We start from the raw sequence: 23,624 nt of genomic DNA, 5'->3' as shown, positions 1-23,624 counted from the left end.
CATTGACCCCCACTCTCTGCCTCCTATTTGACAACCAGTCCTCTATCCACGCTAACACCCTACCCCCAACTCCATGTCCCCTGACCTTCTGCAATAACCTCTTGTGAGGTACCTTGTCAAACGCCTTCTGAAAATCCAGAAAGACCACATCCACCGGCTCTCCTCTATCCACCGCCCTAGACACATCCTCATAGAACTCCAGTAAATTTGTCAGACATGACTTCCCTTTAACGAAACCGTGCTGCGTCTGCTCTATCAAGCAATTCCCCTCAAGATGCCTCGCTATTTCCTCCTTGATGACGGATTCTAACATTTTACCTACAACAGACGTTAAACTAACCGGCCTATAATTCCCTGCCTTTTGCCTGGCACCCTTCTTAAATAACGGCGTAACATTAGCCGCTTTCCAATCTTCCGGCACTTCCCCGGAATCCAGCGACGTCTGGAAAATAACCACCAAGGCATCCACTATCACCTCCGCCATTTCTTTCAGAACCCTCAGATGCATTCCATCCGGTCCTGGCGACTTGTCCACAATCAGCCCCTCCAGTCTGTCGAGCACCGCCTCTCTAGTAACAGTAATGTCATTGAGACCCTCCAGTCCTACCACCTTTCCATCGCTAACACCCGGCAAATTATTCACGTCCTCCTCCGTGAAGACCGAAACAAAAAAGTTATTCAAGACCTCAGCCATTTCCCCATCCCCTACCACTAAGTCCCCCTTCTCATCCTCTAAGGGTCCAACATTCACCCTAGCCAGCCTCTTTCTTTTTATATACTTATAAAAACTCTTGCTATCCTTTTTTATATTAAGCGCTAGCCCAGCTTCATAGTTTATCCTACCCTTCTTTATCAATTTCTTTGTCAATCTTTGTTGACATTTAAACCTCTCCCAATCCTCTTCTCGCCCACTACTCTTAGCTACTCTAAACGCCTCCGCTTTCAATTTAACACTTTCCCTCACCTCCTTCGTTATCCACGGCTTATTACCTCTCCTCCCACGGTCCTTTTTGACCATCGGAATAAATTTCTGCTGAGCACCAAGAAAGATCTCCTTAAAAATCCTCCACTGCTCCTCAGCAGACCTACCTTCCAACACGCTCCCCCAGTCCACATTCGCCAATTCCCCTCTCATCCTACCGTACTCCCCTCTGTTCAAACAAAGGACACGCGTCCGGGAACCCACTTTGTCCTCCTCCATCTGCACCAGAAACTCCACCATACAATGATCACTCTCCCCAAGAGGATCCTTCACCGCAAGGTCCCTAATTCTACCCGCCTCATTACATAACACCAGATCCAAGATAGCTCACTCCCTTGTCGGCTCCAACACACACTGTTCAAGGAAACTATTCCGGCAGCTTTCCAAGAACTCCTCCTCGAGCCCATCGCGTCCAACATGGGTCGACCAATCAATATGTAGATTGAAATCCCCCATAACTACGGCCGTCCCATTCCTGCACGCCGCACTTATTTGCGCGTTAACAGCCCGCCCCACCTCCAGATCATTATTCGGGGGCCTATAGACGACACCCACCAGCGTCTTCCTCCCTTTGCTGTTCCTAATCTCTACCCACAACGATTCCACTTTCCTTTGATCCCCTTCACCCCAAGAGCTATATCTAATTCCTCCTTGAAAACATACAATGATTTGGTTTGAGTTGCTTTCTGTAGTTAGAATTCCACAGGCTTACCACTTTGAGTGAAGAAACTTCTCCTCATCTCAATTCTAAAAGTTGACCCTATATCATTAGACTATGACTCCTGCTTCTGGACACCCCCAGCATTGAGAACATTCTCCCTGCATCTACCCTGTCTACCCTCCTGTTCAAATTTTGTAAGCTTCTATGAGATCGTTCTTCTAAATTCCAACAAATATAGTCCTAAATCTCTCCTCATGGGTCAATCCCACCATCCCAGGAATCAGTTTGGTAAAACTTCTCTACACTCCCTCTGTAGCAGGAACATCCTTCTTCAGACAAGGAGACCAAAATTTCATAAAATATTCTGGGTATGGCCTCACCAATGCCCTGTATATTTGCAGCAAGACATCCCTGCTCCTTTACTCAAATCCTCTCTCTGTGAAGGCCAACGTACCATTTGCCTGCTACACCTGGATGCTTACCTTCAGTGACTTGTGTATGAGGACACCCAGGTGTCATTGCACATTCCCCTCTCTCAATTTATAGCCATTCAGATAATAATCTGTCTTCCTGTTTTTGCTACCAAAGTGGATAACCTCACATTTATCCACATTATACTGCATCTGCTGTGCATTTGGCCACTCGCTCATCTTGTCCAAATCCCACCGGAGCATCTGTATATTCTCGTCACAGCTCTGCCTCCCCACCCATCCCCCCTCCCCACCTCCACGCTTTGTGTCATCTGCAAATTTGGAGATTTTACATTTCGTTCCCTTAATATATATTGTGAATAGCTGAGGTCCCATCACTGATCCCTGCAGTATCCCACTAGTGATGAAAAGTGTTGGACAATACAGCAGGATATAGATATGCTGGTAAATTGGGCGGAGAAATGGCAGATGGAATTTAATCCAGATAAATGCGAGGTGATGCATTTTGGAAGAAATAATGTAGGGGGGAGTTGTACAATAAATGGCAGGACTATTAAGAGTATAGAAACACAGAGAGACCTGGGTGTGTAATTTCACAAGTCCTTGAAGGTGGCAGTACAGGTGGAGAAGGTGGTGAAGAAGGCATATGGTATGCTTGCCTTTATAGGAAGGGGTATAGAATATAAAAGCTGGCGTCTAATGTTGCAGTTGTATAGAACGTTGGTTAGACCACATTTGGAGTACTGCATCCAGTTCTGGTCACCGCACTACCAGAAGGACGTGGAGACCTGGAGAGAGTGCAGAGGAGGTTTACCAGGATGCTGCCTGGTATGGAAGGTCTTAGTTATGAGGAGAGATTGGGCAAATTGGGGCTGTTCTCCCTGGAAAGACGGAGAATGATGGGAGACCTAATAGAGATGTATAAGATTATGAAGGGTATAGATAGAGTGAACAGTGGGAAGCTTTTTCCCAGGTTGGATAGGAAAATCACGAGAGGCCACAGGCTTAGGATGAGAGGGGAGAGGTATGATTCAGATGTTAGAAAGAGGTTTTTCCACACAGAGGGTTGTGGGGGCCTGGAATGCACTGCCAAGTAGGGTGGTGGAGGCAGGCACACTAGAGTTGTTTAAGGCTTACCTAGATAGGCACATGAGCAGATTAGAGATGGAGGGATACAAAAGAATGTTCTATTAAGGATCAAGAGCCTCAGGACGTTCCTGGGAATCAATAGATTCCTATGGGCCATCCAATATATTTTATGGCTCACCTGTCTCTTACATTTGAGCTTCTGGGGATCTTCCATGAATGTCTGTATAGGCTGTGTTTGTTTATTTATGTCTCTTTTTTATATCCACAGGTGATTTGGTCCGCCTTGTTGGCCAACAAGGGGCATACACACAGTGGGTCGTGCGAGGGCTGCTCTTCGATGTTGCTTCGAGAGTTGCCTCGTGCTTCACGTCGTTAGCGCATGCTTAAACTGGACCAACTGACGGGCAACACAACAGCTCAGTGACTATCACTGTTTGCTTTGCAGATACAAGGACTCGGGTCGGATCTCCGACTTGGGTCAGTGTCTGTGGGAGTTTGCACATTCTCCCCGTGCTTTCTCCAGGCGCTCCGGTTTCCTCCCACACCCCAAAAACGTGCTTTTAGGCTGATTGGTGTTAACAAATTGTCCCTAAATTTGACCTGCCTTAATCTGGCACACATATAATTCTCTAAATTTGCACCCTTTTATTGTGGAATCCAAGAGGCGTAGACAAAAGTCGTAGGTAGAAGGAGGATTGGAATGAGGCACTCAGTGCTAAACTGGGCGGCGCGGGCTTCTAGGGCCGAAGGTCCTGTTTCCTGTGCTGTGTTGTTCTTTGTTCTAGTCACTGCCTGCCATTCAAAAAATGACCCACTTATTCCTCCTCTTTGTTCCTGTCTGCCAAACAGTTTTCTATCTATCTCATATACTACCTGAAATCCGCTAAAATTAAAACAATGCGCTTTAATTTTACATGCTAATCTCTTATGTAGGACTTCGCCAAAAGCCTTCTGAAAGTCCAAATAAATCACATCCTCTGGGTCCCACTCATCAAGTCTATTAGTTACATCCTTGAAGAATTCCATTTGATTTATCAAGCATAATTTCCCTTTCATTAATCCCATGCTAACTGTCTGATTCTACCACCGTTTACGAAGTGCTCTGCTGTGAAATCTTTGACAATGGGCTCTAGAATTTTCCTCATTACAAACGTCAGGCTGACTGGTCTATAATTTCCTGCTTTCTCTCTACCTCCCCTTTTAAATAGTAAGGTTACATTAGCTACCCTCCAATTTGTGGGAACTGGTCCAGTGTCTATAGGATCTTGGAAGGTGACCATCAAAGTAGTCACAATTTCTGGGTCCACTTCCTTATGTCCTCTGGGATGTAAACTATCAGGCCCTAGGGATTTATCAGCCTTCAAGACCATCAATTCCCCAACACCAATTCTCTACTAACACTGATTTTCTTCAGTTCCTCCCTCTCACTAAACTGTCATTAATCAATGAATACTAGTTAAGTTTTTGGGGAGAAAATTCCTGAAGTGTTCTAATGACTATTTGACCATAATAACATTCTGCCATGGAGATGGATCTGGTCACACACATTTGACTTTTTGTGCTTATGCTGTCAGTTTTCTATTGTTTCAGAAAAATTATATTTCTGTCTTGTTTCTTCAGTACCATTTCCCATTCTTCTCCAAATTTCCTGACTTGTTTCCAACAGTAATGAGATAGTTTTTAATGACTGTATCAGGTCAAGCATTTGATTTCCACAGGATATTTTCTCATGTAATGAATAACTCACTGAAGAATGATGAACAACTTATGTTCCTTCCTAGTCAACTGAAAATGTTGCAAAATGCCATTCCACTTAAAACTTGGAAGGTAGCTATATTTAACAGTTGCATTTAGCGAAAATTTTCATTCTTTCTACAAAACAATGTCACTTCAAACAAATTACAGAATTTTAAAAAATTCTAATAGCACTTTATATTTAAGTCTATTTGTTTTTTGTTTTCTATTTACACAGACACACATGCACAAAACATTACAATTAAGAAGTAGAGCACACGACAGAAGGAAATTGTAACCTAACGGGATTAATTCCAGTAATCTGAAGTGGTTAACAGATGTGGAGTGGGTGTATCTTCTGCTCCCGTCCACTTCCCCTGACCCTACATTAATTTAACATTAGTTGGGATGTTAATGACCTTGAGTTTAGACTTGTGTCTTCATCCTTGGAGGAAGCCCTGCTTCCTAGAACTGTGCAGTCAATTGAATGGTTGGCAGATCCTTGGATTCAGCAATGCCACCATGAGCAGTGGTCACTGCCAGAATTGCTTCTAATCTCAAATCACATGCTATGCCAGAGCTGAAATCAAGTCTCTCATGATCATCATAAGTATTTTAAATATTTTCTAGAATGTATTTAGTAAACCTAATACATTGGAAGAAACTCATATGAACTAGATACTCTTTTCTCAGACAATAAAATTTAATTCCAGAAGTAAAAGTGGTTTCAGTGAGAGTTATGATCTAAAAGTCCATTCCTTGGCTTTCCTAATCATAGGTGGCAGGCAAGCAATCAAGCCAGAAAGCAGTTGAGCTAGCTAAGCTCGAGGGCAAAAAGTCAGAAAGCATTTGAAGAGTTATAATGCTAAGGTTAATAGAGGTTCAGTGTTTGACTGACAGAAGTAACATTTGTAAAGAACCACTGCCATGTAATTAAGTAATTATGTTTCTAAGGCTAGTATGTTCAGAGTATCTCAGCTGAGCCAGAATGAGAAGGAAATATGATTTCTGTCTGAAAGTAGCCACCATCATAACACAAGATCACAAGTCAATCCATTGGAGGAACAAGCCATTTGCAAGCTGTTAACTTGTCAGTGACCTTGAACAGGAACTTCATATAATGCATGATCAACTCAGACTGAATATGTTTTGCTCTACTGCAATACAAACATTCCGGCAAAAATTGGAATACTGCAATATGTTTAAATTACATTTGCACCTTTAACAATTTACTTTTGAAAGTGTAAATTTCTACTTAATTGTACAATGAAATTTATGATTGTTTTAAATTAAATTTAAAATACTTATGCTAATTTCCATCTTTATGCTAATGAAGAGATTAACAATAATTTAGATGCTTGATTAAAGTAGTAACAGTTTATCTATCTTTATTTAGATTCATCTTTGATTACTTCAGCAAAAAGATAACTAATTTCACTCAGATTGTATAGTGATTGTATGAGGAGAAAATACTATTACTCTGAATTTGGTGTGTAAAAGAGGGCAAATGCAAATTAAATTGGGAATCTTTTAAACCTTTGACATCTATGGCAGTAAGTCCCTCCAGCCTGTTTATACATATTAAGCAAAAGGACACCATTGACATATTTAGACTAACTATTTGAACCTTTGAGGTATGCTGCATGTCCACAGAAAGCTTTTGACCCACAGCTATTCAATTACAAAACACTGTACTCTAACGTGCAATTTTATTTAGCTTGCTGTCAAGACCTACCTGTAGAAGCTAATTGCTTTTATTTTAAAAGACTTTTATTGGATTTTTTCCCCTCAATAAAAATTGGAAAAAATAAAGAACAAATGCATGTAGATCAGAGATAGAAATTGAGATTAAACTTCAATGATGGAAAGAAACAAAAGATTCCATTTATTGCGAATCTCACTTTGTCTCAGAAGTATACCAATTTTCATCACACACAATGAATTACTTTGAGTGCAATTTCAGTTTTTTTGTTGGCAAACTTAATAGAAATTTTCTGTACAGCAAGATCACTCAAATAGCAATGAAATTAAAAACAGTATAATTAATTTTGATAGTATTGATTGAAGGAGAAATATGACGTTTTGCCTTACTGTTTCAGTAAAAGAACTAAATCTTTAGCAAAGCAATTATTGATATATTACCAGCATACTGCGGAATTATCTACCCAATTATCCCATCTCCTCCTGTCAGGTAATGACTCGTCTTGATTGGACATCAATTTATTAGCCAAGATTATAAACTCATCAAGTTGGCAATAGCAGGTGCAAACTATTCTGCTACAGTTTTTCAGACTGCAGTGCAATTCTTCACATGAACACAAGAAAGGGCAGAAAACCAGATGGCCCATTGACCTTCTCCGCCATTCAATATGATCATGGCTGATTTCAGGCTTCAACTCCACTTTCCCTGCTATGTCCATGCATTAATTGTTGAAAACCATGTAAATTTGAGTGCATTGGACCTTTAATTACTTCAGTATGCCATTTTTTTTCTCAAGCTGCAGGTGGTCTCTTCACTTCGAGGCTCACTCGGTCTCTGTAAGATGACTGACTGGCATCATGACATCTGGATTCTGATCCAATGACACAAGTCAAATTTAACATCTCAAAGGATAATGGAATTCTAGCCTTTACAACGAGCAGAGTAGAATTCAAGGGAGTAGGAGTAACCATTCAGCAATATAAAGGTTTGGCTACAACACACCTGGAACAGTGTGAGCATTTCTGGGCACGCCAGATCAGGGAGGATCACTCATTATATAAACATCTTCTACTTCTTACTTCCACTATCCATAGTTCTTAAAGATTTTACCAAACTTGATTTCTGGCACTGTAGAATCCAGCTACACACTATATCTACAGTTACAGTTACACAGCTTTGGTTTTTAACTCGTTTAACCTAACCCTAACCAATAAAAAAAATCAATAAACTCAACTTTTGACTCTTTATTTACAATTCTCATAAAAGCTTCTCTCTACAGTTCTCAGTATTAAGCAGAGTTAAAACTCTCTGGCCGGAATTTCCTGGCCGTTCACGCCAGCAGGATTCTCTGGTCCCACTGTGGTGAATGGAGATTTGACTGAGCGTCAAATTCTCCATCCTCACTTGCATCAGCAGTGGTGAGGGCCAGAAAACTCCCCCTTCTGCATATCAGTTCTGAAATAAAAACTGCCTCACAAAATTCAAAGGTTCAAATTCTAATTCTCCCTGTATTGCTCTTCGCTTTTGATAACTGAGTAGTGTTAGATTTATTCTCCATGTATCTAGTCCTCAAACAAATAAATGACTTCAGTTTGTGACTCTGCAATCTACATAGCCTTCAGCCAAATATTTTAATTTTAAATAAAAAAAATGGATATCACATCCTTTGAATCAGAAAGTTCTATCATCTTCTCCTTGCTTCGTTTATTGTATATGTAACTATGATTGAATGGCATACTTTCTCCTCTTTCTACGATATACCAAACCTTAGTTTTTATGTTGTACTAAGAATTAAAGGCCATAAAATTTAACTTACTAATACCTATAGTACATCGCATTAATTTAAACCATGTTTTATGCTAATGAGACAAAATATAAAAGGTGGTAGGACTGGAGGGTCTTAATGACATTACTGTTACTAGAAAGGCGGTGCTCGACAGACTGGAGGGGCTGATTGTGGACAAGTCCCCAGGACCGGATGGAATGCATCCGAGGGTTCTGAAAGAAATGGCGGAGGTGATAGTGGATGCCTTGGTGGTTATTTTCCAAACGTCTCTGGATTCCGGGGAAGTGCCGGATGATTGGAAAACGGCTAATGTTACGCCGTTGTTTAAGAAGGGTGCCAGGAAATGGCAAATGGAACTTAATGTTGGCAAGTGTGAGGTGGTCCACTTTGGTAGGAAAAATGGTAGGAAGGACTATTACTTACGAGGCGAAAAACTGCAGCAGGCGACGGTGCAGAGGGACCTCGGGGTCCTTGTGCATGAGTCGCAAAAACCCAGCTTGCAGGTGCAGCAGGTGGTCAGGAAGGCGAATGGGATGCTGGCCTTCATAGCGAAGGGGATTGAATATAAAAGTAGGGAGGTCTTGCTGCAGCTGTATAGGGCATTGGTGAGGCCGCAACTGGAGTACTGTGTGCATTTTTGGGCGCCGCACCTGCGCAAAGATATTTTGGCCTTGGAGGGAGTGCAGAGGAGGTTTACTAGGCTGATACCGGAGTTGAGGGGGTTGAGCTATGAGGAGAGGCTGAATAAACTGGGCATGTACTCGTTAGAGTTTAGAAGAATGAGAGGAGATCTCATTGAGACGTATAAGATGATGAATGGGATGGATAGGATAGAGGTGGAAAGACTCTTCCCGCTCAAAAAAGACAATAGGACTAGGGGGCACAGCCTCAAGATAAAAGGGGGGCGGTTTAGAACGGAGTTGAGGAGGAACTTCTTCACTCAAAGGGTGGTGAATCTCTGGAATTCTCTGCCCGTTGAAGTGGTGGAGGCTGCCTCGCTAAATATTTTTAAGACGCGGGTTGATGGGTTTTTGATAGGAGAGGGGATTAAGGGTTATGGGGAAAGGGCGGGAAAGTGGAACTGAGCAGCGACAGATCAGCCATGATCTTATTGAATGGCGGGGCAGGCTCGAAGGGCTGGATGGCCTACTCCTGCTCCTATTTCTTATGTTCTTATGTTCTTATGAGACACAAGCATGCGGCATCATAGGAAGTGATCTTGCTTTCTCTTGTAGACCTCATGGCATAATGTAGACACACTAAGAGATAAAACCAACCAACCATAGAATTCTAACAGTGCAGAAGAGGCCATTTGGCCATCGAGTCTCCACTGACTCTCCAAAAGAGCATCCACCCAGGCCCACACCGCTTACCAGCAACCATCCCCCACCCCCACCAACCCTATCCCCGTAACCCCAGGCATTTACAATGACTAATCAACCTAATATACAAATCCTTGAAATTTGGGGCAATTCATCACGGCCAATCCACCCAACCTGCACATCTTTGGACTATGGGAGGAAACCAGAGAACCTGGAGGAAACCCACACAGGCACAGGGAGAATGTGCAAACTCCACACAATCACCCAAGGCTGGAATTGAATCTGGGGCCCTTATAAAGTTAATATTTTCCTTAACTCAGCAGACTCTGTAAATATTCTACATTCAGACAACCAAGAATATAATATGGTGACTGTGAGTGAAAGAACAAACACAGAAATGCCTCTGCCATTACCGGAAAGCTTTGAGCATGTTGCAGGTCACAAACAAGTAGAAGCGCAGCAGAACTGGTACTGAAGATTTACCAGATACCCTCCCCACATCAGGCCCCACTATGAATCTGTGCACTGAGCAGGTCAGTACATTATTATACATCATGAGTGACTGTGCAGATGACATCCTTGTCAGACAAAGGATCAACAATGAAAAAGCTATGTATGATGAAGTGGTAAGGAACACTTGAAATCTACTTCTATCTGAGAAAGAATACTATTATTCAGCAGGCTAAATTCAACAAGCATCCCCAAGAAAAAGGGGATTTATCAATGACTTGTTCAGTTGAATTGTATCTGACTTTCAGAATAGAAAAGGAACTGGAAAACCAAGAACAGCACAAAATACTTCAGAGCTGAATTTTCACTGTTGTGCACAGAGAACTGTGAATATTGAGGTGAACTATGAACTTAATAAAAAATTGCTGTTGGGAGTCTTGGATGAAGCATTGTCTGACCAAGATGATTTAATCTTCATAAAGACAATTCAACAGAGCAGACAAGTTGAGATCAGGAAGCAAAATTGAATCCAAAAGTAACTGAGTCAATGGAGTAGGAGAGGGAGGAAGGGCATTTATCAACTGTTCCCAGTCAAATTAAATCAGTGTGGTGGGAAAAACATAGGCAGGAAAATTATCCCAAAGAGGCCGAGTGCTATTTATGCAGAAAGAAAGGTCATTTTCAGGCTGTGTATCAGAAGAATTTTCTACAGCAAAAGCAAAAGCAAAAGCCTTCAAAAGATGGCAAGATCCATTAAGACATTAAAAATATTGGAAAATCTTAAAAGAATCAGGAACCACATGGAGGTTATTAGTGTGCTGATAATCTAGTGGATGAAAACAAAGCAAGCTTTAAGTTAAATACAAGTGCAGCAATTTTGGCTCTTTCTGACGCTGAACCGTTGTTGGAGAAAAATTCTCTTCAACCATCAGGCAAAAGGACTACGTGAGCTAGGAGATGTAGAACTCAAATGCTTTGTAAAGCTGGGTAAAATCTAACAAATTCTGATAGATCCATTGGGTTTTCACATTGGGACCATCCCTGAGCATCAGCTTATTGATTGTATCACAAATGAAACAACTACTTGTTTCAACATTGAGTCAATTGTCATCTTTACCTTAGATAATTGTGGATGAGGAACTTTTCTGGATGTAAGCAGGCACAATGACTTTATTTCAGGACAAAGAATTATGCAGTATGCAGTCTCTTCAACCATCAGGCAAAAGGACTACGTGAGCTAGGAGATATAGAACTCAAAGTCATAGGTCAATTGAGTACAACCCTTCAACAGAGAGAGAGAGAGACAAATAACTGAAACCTCAAATATAATACTAAACCAGAGTTATTTACTCTTAAGCAGGGAAGCCAGTATGGACTTGTATCTAATTTTCAGAGTAGATCAAGAACTGGAAAACTAAGAAGAATAGTGCAAAATAGCTGAATTTTCGCTGCTGTACATAGGGCTAGGAAAATTGAAAGCTAAAGACTGCATACTGCATAACTCTTTGTCCTGAAATCAGTAATAGTGACCATATAACTATTGGATTGTCATAAAAAGGCATCAGATTCATGAATGTCCTTTAGAGAACGTAGTCAGCCATCCTTTGCTGGTTTGGGTGATTCTAGACTTGCAGGTGATTAACTCTTCTGAAATGGCTTGGCAAGCTATTTACTCACCGTCACCTTCTCAAAAGCAATCAGGGGAAGGAAATAAATTTTAACATCAGTAACACCCACATCCTGTGAGTGAATATAACAAAGATCTTGGTTTAGTGCTTGCAGACATCAAAGATTTATACAATGGAAAGGTAACTTTTGTTTTGAATTTCTGTAATGTTTTAGTATCATGTTTTGGCCTTTTGCCAGAAGTATCTGCAGAAAAAACCTTTCAAGATTTGTTGACACTCGGAAATTATGGTAAACAGGTTTATTCAATCACAATGTCTATTAACATCAATTAATTGGTTTCCTCATTTTGCTATGACATGATCCAACAATAACTATTATTGTACTTAGGATCTGTTGTGTGGAAAGAGCTAATAAATGTTGTTAGTTACCTCTTGTAGGTCATATTCTTAATTGCACCATGCCTAGAGGGGATCAGTTCCTGGAAGTATATGCTCATTTCTATTATAAATGGAAACTGAAGTAGCAACAACACTTTGGTAATTGTTGATCCTCTGCTTTTGATTTTGGCTCCTGAGTTTGTTATAATACAAAATCTTTACTACATTATGGGATAATCTCACTCTAGCAACACATTTTTCAATTTCTCTCCCTATTATGTGGTTCTTCCAGATTATATCCCCCCAGGTGCTCCTTGAGGTCAGCTGTAAGGGGAAGAGAGAGATTTCCAGGAAAGCAGTAGGGAGTGTGTGGATGAAGTAGTAGACCACCCAGCCTCTTTTTCTTTATTGATGGTGCGGTGGAGAAGATTCCTGCGCTCTATATTTATGATAGATTGAATACAAGGACAGATTTTCAGGCACCTCCTGGGTCAATGTGAGGTATAGACTGATTGCAGTTTCCTGATCAAGTAATAAGCAATGACCAAGGCACAGAGCTTGTCAACTCATCTAGCTAAGTTTAGATATGCATTCTATAATTTAAAAATAAACTTTCAGTATATATTGGCTGAGGAAGGTGTTACATTAGGAACACAAGATCAACAAAGTACTCGGTTTTCTCTATAAATTGCTAAGCAGTTTCATATAGCCTCAATGAATTCTCATTCATTTGCAGTGAAATGATGGGGAGAGTGGGCCTCGAAGCAAGGTTGGAGCAGGGTGAGAGTGTGCATGTGGGAGAGAGGGGTATGCGATATGAGAATCCAACTTTCCAGCATCACTCCTCCCATTAAAGGTGACTAAGATAAGACTTAAGTACTTTTTATAATAACAGAACTGTTTAATAAACGTATACATATAAGAAATTGAAAAACCGTAAGTTAGGTTTTTATATGTTCGACAAAAGCAATTTGCTTTTTTAGCTGAACTCTTCATCACAATGAGTATATTTCTTAAGGATTCCGTCCATCCTTTTGGGATATCAAAAGGGCTTCTTGGCTGGAAACATTTGGGTAATCCTGGCCTAAGGCATTATACAACTAGACTTAAGCCCACATTCTGGAGTGCCTGAAAATAGTTCCAGAACTGAGCAATTTTGCAAGGAGTGAAAATCTGTTGTCTAACACTTGCAATTATAACATGTGATTAAGACATTCTAAAGTAAATAATTGCAGGCAGTTACAAAAATCTAGATTCCAATGTCTTTACTGTTACTGCTGTCATTTTACAACCCTAGTCTGGAATTCTATTACAGTACAATGGAACTCAAAGATTCTGTTGATTTTTCTTCAAAACAAACTGGTGACCAATTCTTAGATTTTGGATTGTAATTTTTGAAAAGTAACATCTAAAATGTAAAAACCAACATAATGAAGCAGGGGGCATTTTAAAAGCCTGCTGTGATAACTGTCTGCATTTTGGTAACTTTTGGCTCGTTTCTCTGAAGTTTTGTTACAGTAAACAGAAAAGATTAAAAAAGGAGAAAGTTGACAAATTTTGTATGGAACTGCAATGCCATCTAGTGATATGGAATATTAAAATCAAAAACCAAAACCCTAGAGACTGAAAGTAGAAAATACTTAGCAGATCAGGTAACATCAAAGCAGAAAAGAATAAGGTTAATATTTCACATCTTTGACTCTTCATAAGACCAGATATTACAGTTTATAAGGAGGTACAGGCAACGAGGAATAGGGATATGGAATAAATAATCACAACATTATGAAACTTGTACATGTTGAGTGTAAATCCCGACAGACAGTTTGGCATCTTTACTAACTTCAGCCCCTGCACCACTGTGCAAAGAAGGTGCAAAAACCCAAGTCAGGTGATTGGGTGCAACACCATAACCAGTAAGCGTCCCAGAGAGTGGAACAAGGGAGAGGATCAGAGAGAGGTCCCAAGGGACACAATCAGGTCCCAGTTAAGAAATGGAGAGTACAGAAACAGGCTCCAATATAGAAAAGGGATGCAGGAAGCTAACATTAAGTGAAGTGGGCTCAGGAAAGGTCCTGGTAATTGAAAAGAGTAAAAGAAGCCCTGATGATCCAAGAATGCAGTTGAAGGTTGGTGACTCGATGCTGTGGGCAGTTGGAGCAAAAGTACCCCTTTGGAGTAATAGTGTTTTGCCTGGCACAGCTGAAGATCTGAAATTGAGCTTGTAAGTTGATGCTTGAATATACTCAGAAATCCAGGGGAATGGAATCTCAGAAGATGAGACTGAAACCCTTTGAGATGGATCATCATTGAAGCTGTCAGAATTTGAGCAACTTTGGGAGTGAATTCCAAGGTGAAATTTTCAAAGGTGAAAATTGGAAACCCTTATGAAGGAGACGGAGTTTCAGTAATGTTGGATGACTTACAGTGTGATTAAGATCTGGGTGGGTCATTAGGAAATCCACAGAGTCTGTCATTTGTTGTGCAGTGTGATATATCTGAGCACAGTTTGCCTGTTAATTCACATGTACCTCATACTTACTCTGAATCACTTACCCTGAATGTTAGAGTACAGTATTGTACATTGTGCTACCTTTCTGACCTTGTATAATACAGCTTATTTTTGTTTGTTCAAAACCTGTGGGCTCTTATAGCTTTATTTCATTAGCAAGTAAATTGAATCCCAAACTTAGTCTATTTTAATCAAAACATTATTGGTTCCTAACTGGATCTGGCTAAGGATCACAACAACATATACATGAAAAGAAGCAAAAAATCTGTAAAACAGTCTATTGAAAACAATAATGTGATAATAGTCCAGTTCGGTTTCTTGTCAATGGTGAGCCCAGGTTATTGATAATAGGGAACTTGACAAAGGCAATCACAATGAATGTCAAAAGGATATGGTTAGGCTTTTACTTTTCGAGGTGATTGTTATCTGACCCTTTCTCCTACTGCCCCTGCACCACTACATTACCGCCACCAAACATCAAGCCATTGATTCCATGACATGTCACTGACCTTATCGCTTTTGGAGATCTTCGCTAAACTAGATCCACCTCGATTTAAGTTGATCTTTCTCTATGACTGTTACAGTACATTCCACACTCTGTCCTTTCCTTCCCTATAAACGGTATGCTTTGTCTGCATAGTGTGCAAGAAACAATACTTTTCAATATTACTAATACACGTGATAATAATAAATTAAATCAAATCAAATCTGCCTCCAACCTTATAATCCCCTAACAGTGAACAGTCTGCTTCTACTTTCTTCCTAAAATCCACTAACTACACTGCCCTGGTAGACCCATTGCTTCAATCTGTTTCTGCCCCATTGAAATGATTTATTTCTATTTTGATTCTATTTTTTCTTCTATTGCTAGTCACTTCCCAACTACATTTGTGATGTGATAATACCCATTGCATCAGCAGCTTCCTTTATTTTTTGGCTTCCCTATCACTATGGATGACTAATCCCTCTCCACCTCCAACCCTTTTGCATCTTCTTTAAGCAGGGGCCGAAGCAGTACCTATTCACCACCAGCCTCCTCCATCTGACTGAACTTGTTCTCACATTGAATGATTTCTCCTCCAACTCAACTCACTTCCTCCAAATACAGGGGTACTCACAGAGGTCCTAATTATACTATCTTTTTAGTCTGGTTCTCTTCAGATCCCTTCCTTCACCTCCTTTTATCAGTACATTGATGAATGTATTGGTGCACCTTCCGAACCCATGATCTCTACCATTTAGAAGGACAAGTGCAGCAGATGCTTGAGAACACCACCATCTGAAAGTTACCCTCGAAGCCACACACGATCCTGAGTTGGAACTTTATCACCATTTGTTCACTGTTGCTGGATTAAACTCCTGGAACTCCCTTCTTCACAGAAATGTGGATGTTCTTACTCCACATGAGCTGCAGTGATTCAAGAAGGCAGCTTACTACCACCTTCTCAAGGGCAATTAAGGATGGGGAATAAATGCTGATCTAGCCAGTGGCATCTGCATCCCATGAAATAAAAAATAAGTTGCTGTTCTTCCTGAAGTAGAAAATTACATCAATTTTACATCCAACTTCCATTGTCTTCACATTGTTCATCTCCGATTTTTCCCTTCCTTCATTTCTCTGTCCTCAGTTCTGAAACTATTTTATCAAACAATACTCACTATGAGCCCACTCTCTCTCACAGCTATCTTTAACTACACTTCCTCACAGCCCACTTCCTGTAAGGACTGTATTCAACGCTCCCGCTTTCACTTCTCTGTTGTATTCGTTTGGATGATACAACATTCTATATTGGTTTGTCTGATATGTCTTTCTTTTTCCTCAACCAAGGATTCCCATCCACTGTGGTTTAAGGGGACTTTGCTTGCATTTTTTTTATATTGAGGCTCATTTTTATCTCTTCTCCACCATGAGGTTCTCTTTATCTTCACTTTCCACCCACCAGCCTCCATATTCAACAAATCATCCTCATCACTTCAGCCACCTTTAAATTGATGCAACCACCAAACATATTAGCCCCCTCCTCCCTTTCTCAACATTCTCAGGAGACCATTACCATTGCAATGCCCTGGTCTAATCCTTATTCACCACCAAGACCCCCTCCTGTTCCTAAGGCATCTTTCCATGCAAGCACAACAGATGTAATGCAACACCTCTCCTTTTACCCTCTCCCTTTTCACCAACCAAAGCTCAAAACATTCCTTCAAAGTGAAAAGGTGATTTAACTGCATCTCTTTCAGTTTAATATACTATATTCAGTTCTCATGATGTGGTCTCTTCTACATTGGGGAACTGGTTTGAGGAATACTTCCATTCAGTCTGCAAGCAAAACCGTGAGTTAACAGTCACCTATTAACGTAATCCTCTATCTTACTCTCACTCTGACCTTTCTGTCCTTGACCTGCTGTAGTATTCCAATGATGCTCAATGCAATTTCAAGGAACAGCACCTCATCTTCTGATTAGGCCCTTCTGGATTCAAAATTGAGTTAAACAATTTTAGATCAGAGCCTCTTCTGTAATTTTGTTTTGTTTTTATTTCTTTTGTTTCTTTCTGACTTCCTCTACTTTTGGACGGCAGCTATTCACAATCCTGCTTTCAATCTTTTTTTATTGTCTTGACCTGTTACCAGTCACTTTGGACTTATGCCATGAAACCTTTGATGATTTATTCTTTCCTCCCCTTTACCCAATCTCAGACATTCTCTTTGTCCTTCTTCCCAGTCTTTTCCCCTTTCACTTGCCTATTCCCAGTTCTTTGTTGACATATCCCAAAGGCTGCTATTATAGTTGCTGTTGTTATGAATATTTGGTTAGGTTTTAAAAGCTACAAAAGCATTCATCTTAGCATAGGATTCACATTTTGATTTACAGTTTAGAGTCTACTAAAGGATTGGTTGCCTTTGAAGTTTGTAATAGATTGAAGAAGAGACAATATTTAAAATCTTTGAGTGGGTTTCATGAATGGGAGTTTATTTTTAATATTGGGTGTGCATGAGTGACAGTTGTATTAAATTGATACAAGTTCAGTTTTTTTCAGCTCCACGTGGTTCCTGAGGTCTACTCATAGTAAATACTTGATGAGTAGATATGAGGGTGGCAAGGAGTCATTAGGTGACATGAAGGTGCAGGAGTTGACATGGAGGGGGCATCAGGGTGTGAGGGCAATGAAGAAAATAGAAGGGCTTGAGTTGGCATAGAATTGGCATAGGAATGGATGTGTGTATGAGTTGGCAGGCTTTCTAACTTTCTAACTGTTACCAAAGTTGGTGGGCCTAATTCTATCCTACTCCTACCTCTCAAGATGAAAATGAAGTGTAAGGGAACCCTTTAATTGAGGCAAGTTGGAATGTTTTGCAATTCAAGTTATCTGGCTTGGTAGCAAAAATCCAGCCCATGTTGTTCAAACTCTGCAAAAATGAAGTAACTTGATGCTATTTGAAAGAATGCAAGACTTATTTTGTTTGTTTGATGCCAAATCTGTTTATCTTCATGTTATAGATACAGATGATACTGGAATTTTTTAAGAGGAAAGATTAGTAAAGATTTTTTTAAAAGCATTTTAAAGCTGACCCCATCCAATAGTTCAATTACCTCCTCAAATAATTCCAATAGGTTGGAAAAGCAATTATTCTAAGTGACTAAGATTCACTTCCTGATAATTTGACAGCACCCTTAATTTATGCAATCTGCTTACCACTGCAGTGGGACAAAAAGTGAAGTATTTAGTTACTAAACTGACTGGTGAATGTAGATCACATGGTTATGGTCCCAGAATAAGGGATTGGCTACATAAGACTGAGATAAAGAGAAATTTCTTTACTCAAAGAATTGCGAATCTCTGGAATTCCTTATTCCAGTGAGCTGTGGATGTTTGGCTGTTGAGCATACAAAAGACAACAGTCAATACATTTATCTTACTAAGGGTATTAAGGGATGTGAGGAGAATGCAGAGAGGTGGAGCTGGGGTAGAAAATCAGCCATGATCTTGTTGACTGGTGGAGCAGGTGTGAAGGACCAATGGCCCACTCCAGTTCTTATTTCCTAAGTTCTTGTAAAAAAAATTATGAATGCAAATTCATGGGATATAGTGAAGCAATAAAGACAATTATGGGTATCTGAATTTAAGTTATAAGAAATATTGAGCATGTTACACCTTGGAAAAGGATGCAATTGAAGTTTTCAAGATTCTGAATGGAATTAACAAAATTAATCCAGGCAAACTGTTTGCTGAGGTGAAGAGTTCAACTGCACAAAGCATAAATGAGAAATTAAGAAGTTACGAATACAAAGAATGTCATCCAGAAGCTTATCATTCAAAACATAATAATGTTAAAGAAGAATTGACCAGGAAAAAACAATTAAACCAACCAGAAATGACTCTCTCCGAGATTAGCAGATACAAAAAAGGTTGCAAGTTTGAAATTACTTTCTTAAAATGGTTACTTTAAAATCAAATGCTGATACAAGGTATCTTTTATTTTTGGTCTTTTTTAATTAGAACATCTTCACAGTGATTTCTGACTTCCATAATGAATGTTTCTGATGCAAGGAGTAATTTAAAAGATAATGCCATGTGTAACCATGTATGTCATGCCCGATTTTACCATTTTGATTCTAAGTCCTGGGCAGACTTGAATCTGGGAATGTTTTGGATCCAACTTTTAGACCTGTTCTCAGGTTATTTGCAATAGAGATTATAAAAGAACAAAATTTATGTTACTATTTCTAATTACCAAATATCTCAAAGTGTTTAAAAATACAGTGGATTACCTTTATGTTACAATTATTTAGGCATTCATGCTTCACAAAGGAAGATCCACAGACAATAATAACAACACAAAGTAAATAAAAGACCCCAGGAATGTTGCTTTCTTCTATTTGTGGTAATTTTAGGAGAGTTAGTGATTAAACGCTGTGGAAAACCTGGAGATAAACTGAAATGACCAGATTTTCCCTTCTCTGTGATTGTCCTCTTTTTATCTGTTTTTTTGAAAAAGTTGGCTGAAAAATGTAGGGTTTCCAAAAAAGAAATCTGGTCTTAATTTTTCAAAGAAAGATATAGGGCCCGATTTTACCATTTTGATTCTAAGTCCTGGGCAGACTTGAATCTGGGAATGTTTTGGATCCAAATTTTAGACCTGTTCTCAGGCGCCTCCATATGTACTCTGCCTGAAAAAGAAATCAGCGATTCTGAATTGCGCTGCAGAAGCTTGTGGGTAGGACTCATCGCGCCCGAAACGCTGCAGCTCTGATTGGAGCATTCAACTGCACATGCGCAGTAAAGAAAAAACCTTGACCACCGGAAAACGTCAGCAAGATCTCATTTTTTGATTTTCCCCACCCCTTGCCAGTATTGTCCTGAGTCTCCCACCCAGAAAAGGTGAGAACCTCATTTAAGTAAATTTAAATGTATTCAAAGTGAATTTCTTGCCATATGTTCTCCCCAGGTAAGGAAATCCCTCCTCACCGGCATGATATCTAGTTGGTGAGGTTTACAACAGCTATTGAAAAACAGGAAGCTGTAGAGGGGAACCTGCTGGGAGTCCAAAGGTAAGTAAAGCTTGCAAGGAGGGTCAAGAGGCATGCCTGAGCAGTGTGCAGTCACTGCTCCCTGGCACTGTGGCAGTGTCAACCTGGCAGTGATGCAGCATTTCCAGGATTTAATGCCAGGGGTGGACCCTCTGGGAATCGGGGAGGGTGGGGAGGGAGGAAGCCCTGGTGCTTGTGTGGGGGAGTGGAGGATTGCCATGTTGCTTTTGGGGTACACCCCATACTCATGGGGACTAGGGAAGTTGTTTTTCAATGCCAATCAGGGCACCTTTTAAAGATAGCATCCTGATCACAGAGGAACAAGTGTTGTTAGTTCTACCAGGCCCCACTACTATGACGGTGGAAACCATGCCCCCAGATTCCCTGTGCACAGACTGGCAGAGAATCTGGAGCGAAAACTCAGTTGTGCAGCTGGAAAGCTAAGCACTGTCTTTCTTGCCCCAACCAGCACTCTGTGCACAGCGTGTAAGATTTTGCCCATAATATTTTTGATTAATTCAGTGACACCAAAAGAGACAAATAAACTGACGAAAACATCTGATATAGTGCTCTGTGAGATATTTCACTCTCCACCATTGCACGTCAAAGTTTAAATGTTTAAAAAAATCATTACATGTATATTTGTTTCTGGGCAGCTGGTCAGTTTCACAAGCAGAAACCCAACCACATGTTTAATACTCTCCAAAGATAATGAGAATTCCATACATAGAGTTTCTGTTTGTTTAAAGGGAGGAAAATATTCTCTCTCCATAGCCCTTTCACATAACTCCAAGAATTTCTGCAGAAGTGTCAGAGAGTCAGCCTTTTCTGACTCTCCGAATGATTAACTTTAAAAGGCCAACTTGTACAAATATTCTTCAGTTACATACTTACTTATTGTTACCTTGTCTTGCTCACCCAGCATAATATTATTGGGTGTAAGATCCCTGTGGACAATTCTTTTTTCTTTGTGCAAATAACGCAGTGCAAGGCATATCTAAAAAGAAGAAAGTAATTGAACAAAATTATCTATCAGAAAAGTACATTTAGAAGTGGTGTAGACTCTGCAACTGTAATGACAGTGAAACTAGCAACTTTTACCATCATTACTATTGTGAAACTGACAGCAACTTTGTGTTTGCACTGCACCTTGAAAAAAAATCCAAAAGTTGCAGTCAGTGTGATTCCCTGCTACTCCATGGAGTGCACTGTTGAACTCTTCTCAGGCCTTTTGAAAATGCTAAACTGATAACATTTTTTATTTTAATGATAATATTGTAGTTAAAAAGTCCTGAAAGTGTTGCATCTTGTTGAGATGTAACTTTGTTTTCATGATGCACTATATCATATCTACTGAAGAACTTCTCTGGCTCTGGAAAACTAATTTTATGCTTGTGCAATTTCAAACTTCTCCATTTTGATAAAATTTCCATCACTTTTAAATATAACAAAAGTATGATAAATATGATATTTCAGTTTCTAATGTTTGTGCCCCAATCTTTATTTTGTTCTCTGTGAAGTTTATGAAAAGGATAAATAGTGCATTTTACTTCCTGGTTTGCTGTCCATGAGAATTCTTCAAAGTGAATTCTGAACCTATTTGATGGCATCACTGCTGTTGGATGGATAGGAAACCTTTTAAGCTGTCACCAGATTCAACTTAATGTCAAGAAAGGTGAAATCCACGTCAGAGAGCTTGCTAGATTTCTGTGGGCAGCTGTCTTTGAGATCAGTGACAAGCACTCTTGGTTTACCACTGACCACAAAATCTGGGACAATATAATGCAAAGATTACATATTAAAGACTGTGAATAGAGTTCTCCATAAGTATACATTGAAGATTACAAAACTCTTAAGACAGTCTTTGACTTGGAAAGGTTAATCACTGGGAAACAAAACTTCATATTGACGAGACCATATGCATTTCATTGTGTTTAAAAACAACGAAGTTAGTCAGACATTAGGCTTGGAAAGCCATTGTTTGCAGCGTTAATTCTGAAATGAACAATATAAGTTATATACAATGAACAGTATTAGAAATTGATACACATGCCATTTATAGCCATCTTACGTGTAACATATGGGGCCTATATGGTACTTAAAGAAGATTATGTTATCGTTTGTGTCTCTTCATATAATTGTATACCATAACTCCAAAAAAAAAAATGAAATCAGGCTTCTCTGGTATCAAGCATCATTTTCTATGGTAAAATGAATACACAATTTGTTCAACTTACAAACCACATGAAGGAAGTTGGGCAGAGATAAGTTGACTATTACAAAGGTAAAATACTGTAAATGTTGGAAATCGGTGTTATGAACAGAAAGTGCTGAAAATGCTCAGCAGATCAAGCATCACATGTAAGGAGATTTAACCTGGAGCATTTTAACCTGTGGATAAAGACTGAAAAACACAAATGTGTCGGGAAATGGATTCCAACTTGCTTACTTTAGATTTAGCTGCAACACATTAGGCTGTTTATGTGCAACTCCTCAGGAGAGACAGGTTGCCTACTAACATATACTAAACACTCAATTACTGTCATTTTTTAACGGAGTTCCAAATTTAGCAGCGCATCAATAAGTTTCTAGGGTTTCCTGAAATATGCCTGTGAATACAAGAACACAATACTTGGTAAAACTCATCAAAATACTATAATAAATATTCCATATTAAAAGCTGCTTTCTTACCCAATGATGGTAATGGTCAAGGGCTTTTCACAGTATCTTTTTTTGAGAGTTTATTTACTTTCTTCACTTTGGGCGGCACGGTAGCACATGATTAGCACTGCTGCCACATAGCACCAGGGACTCTGGTTCGATTCCCAACTTAGGTCACTGTCTATGTGGAGTTTGCACCTTCTCCCCATGTCTCTGTGGGCTCTTCTTGATGCTCTGGTTTCCTCCCACAGTCCAAAAGGTGTGGTTAGGTGCACTGATCACATTAAATTCTCCCTTAGTGTCCTCGAACAGGTGCCAGAGTGTGACGACTAGGGGGTTTTCACAGTAACTTCATTGCAGTGTTAATGTAAGCCTAATTGTGACACTAATACATTTTAAAAAAAAACTTTAATTTTTTTCAACTATATCAAGATGCCTTGACCTTAAATTGGTTCTCAGGCAAGGGGCATTATGATTGACATCATCGCCATTATCTGCACCAGCACCATCATCATCACTAGCCTACGACTGAGAAATCAGGAACTGCACAGCAGAGAGAGGATCAGCAGGAAAAAGCTTGGAGAGGGCATAACACAGAGTCGCAGGCAGAATTTCCTTGATATTTTGATATAGCAATGCTTCAGGAGGCTCAAGTTGTGTCAGATATCGGTAGACATCTATACCCTCCTGGAACAAATCTGTTGCTTGGTGCACCTGAAAGCCATACATTACCATTGGCTGCCAAAGTCACCAACATCCTCA

General features: G+C 39.9%; 1 protein-coding gene across 1 annotated transcript in view; it reads right to left on the bottom strand.

Moving 5' to 3' along the window:
- The window catches only part of nek10 (NIMA-related kinase 10), a 265,380-nt gene that overhangs the window by 92,618 nt on the left and 149,138 nt on the right, over positions 1-23,624 (bottom strand). The window contains exon 22 of the mRNA XM_080206316.1: positions 21,096-21,198. Coding sequence (XP_080062442.1) covers positions 21,096-21,198 — 103 coding nt within the window. The remainder of the gene's footprint in view (positions 1-21,095; positions 21,199-23,624) is intronic.

Source organism: Carcharhinus amblyrhynchos, chromosome 2 (genome assembly GCF_965287045.1).
Source record: "Carcharhinus amblyrhynchos chromosome 2, sCarAmb.v2.hapA, whole genome shotgun sequence".
Lineage (NCBI taxonomy): Eukaryota > Metazoa > Chordata > Chondrichthyes > Carcharhiniformes > Carcharhinidae > Carcharhinus > Carcharhinus amblyrhynchos.
This window is presented reverse-complemented; position numbering and strand designations above follow the sequence as displayed.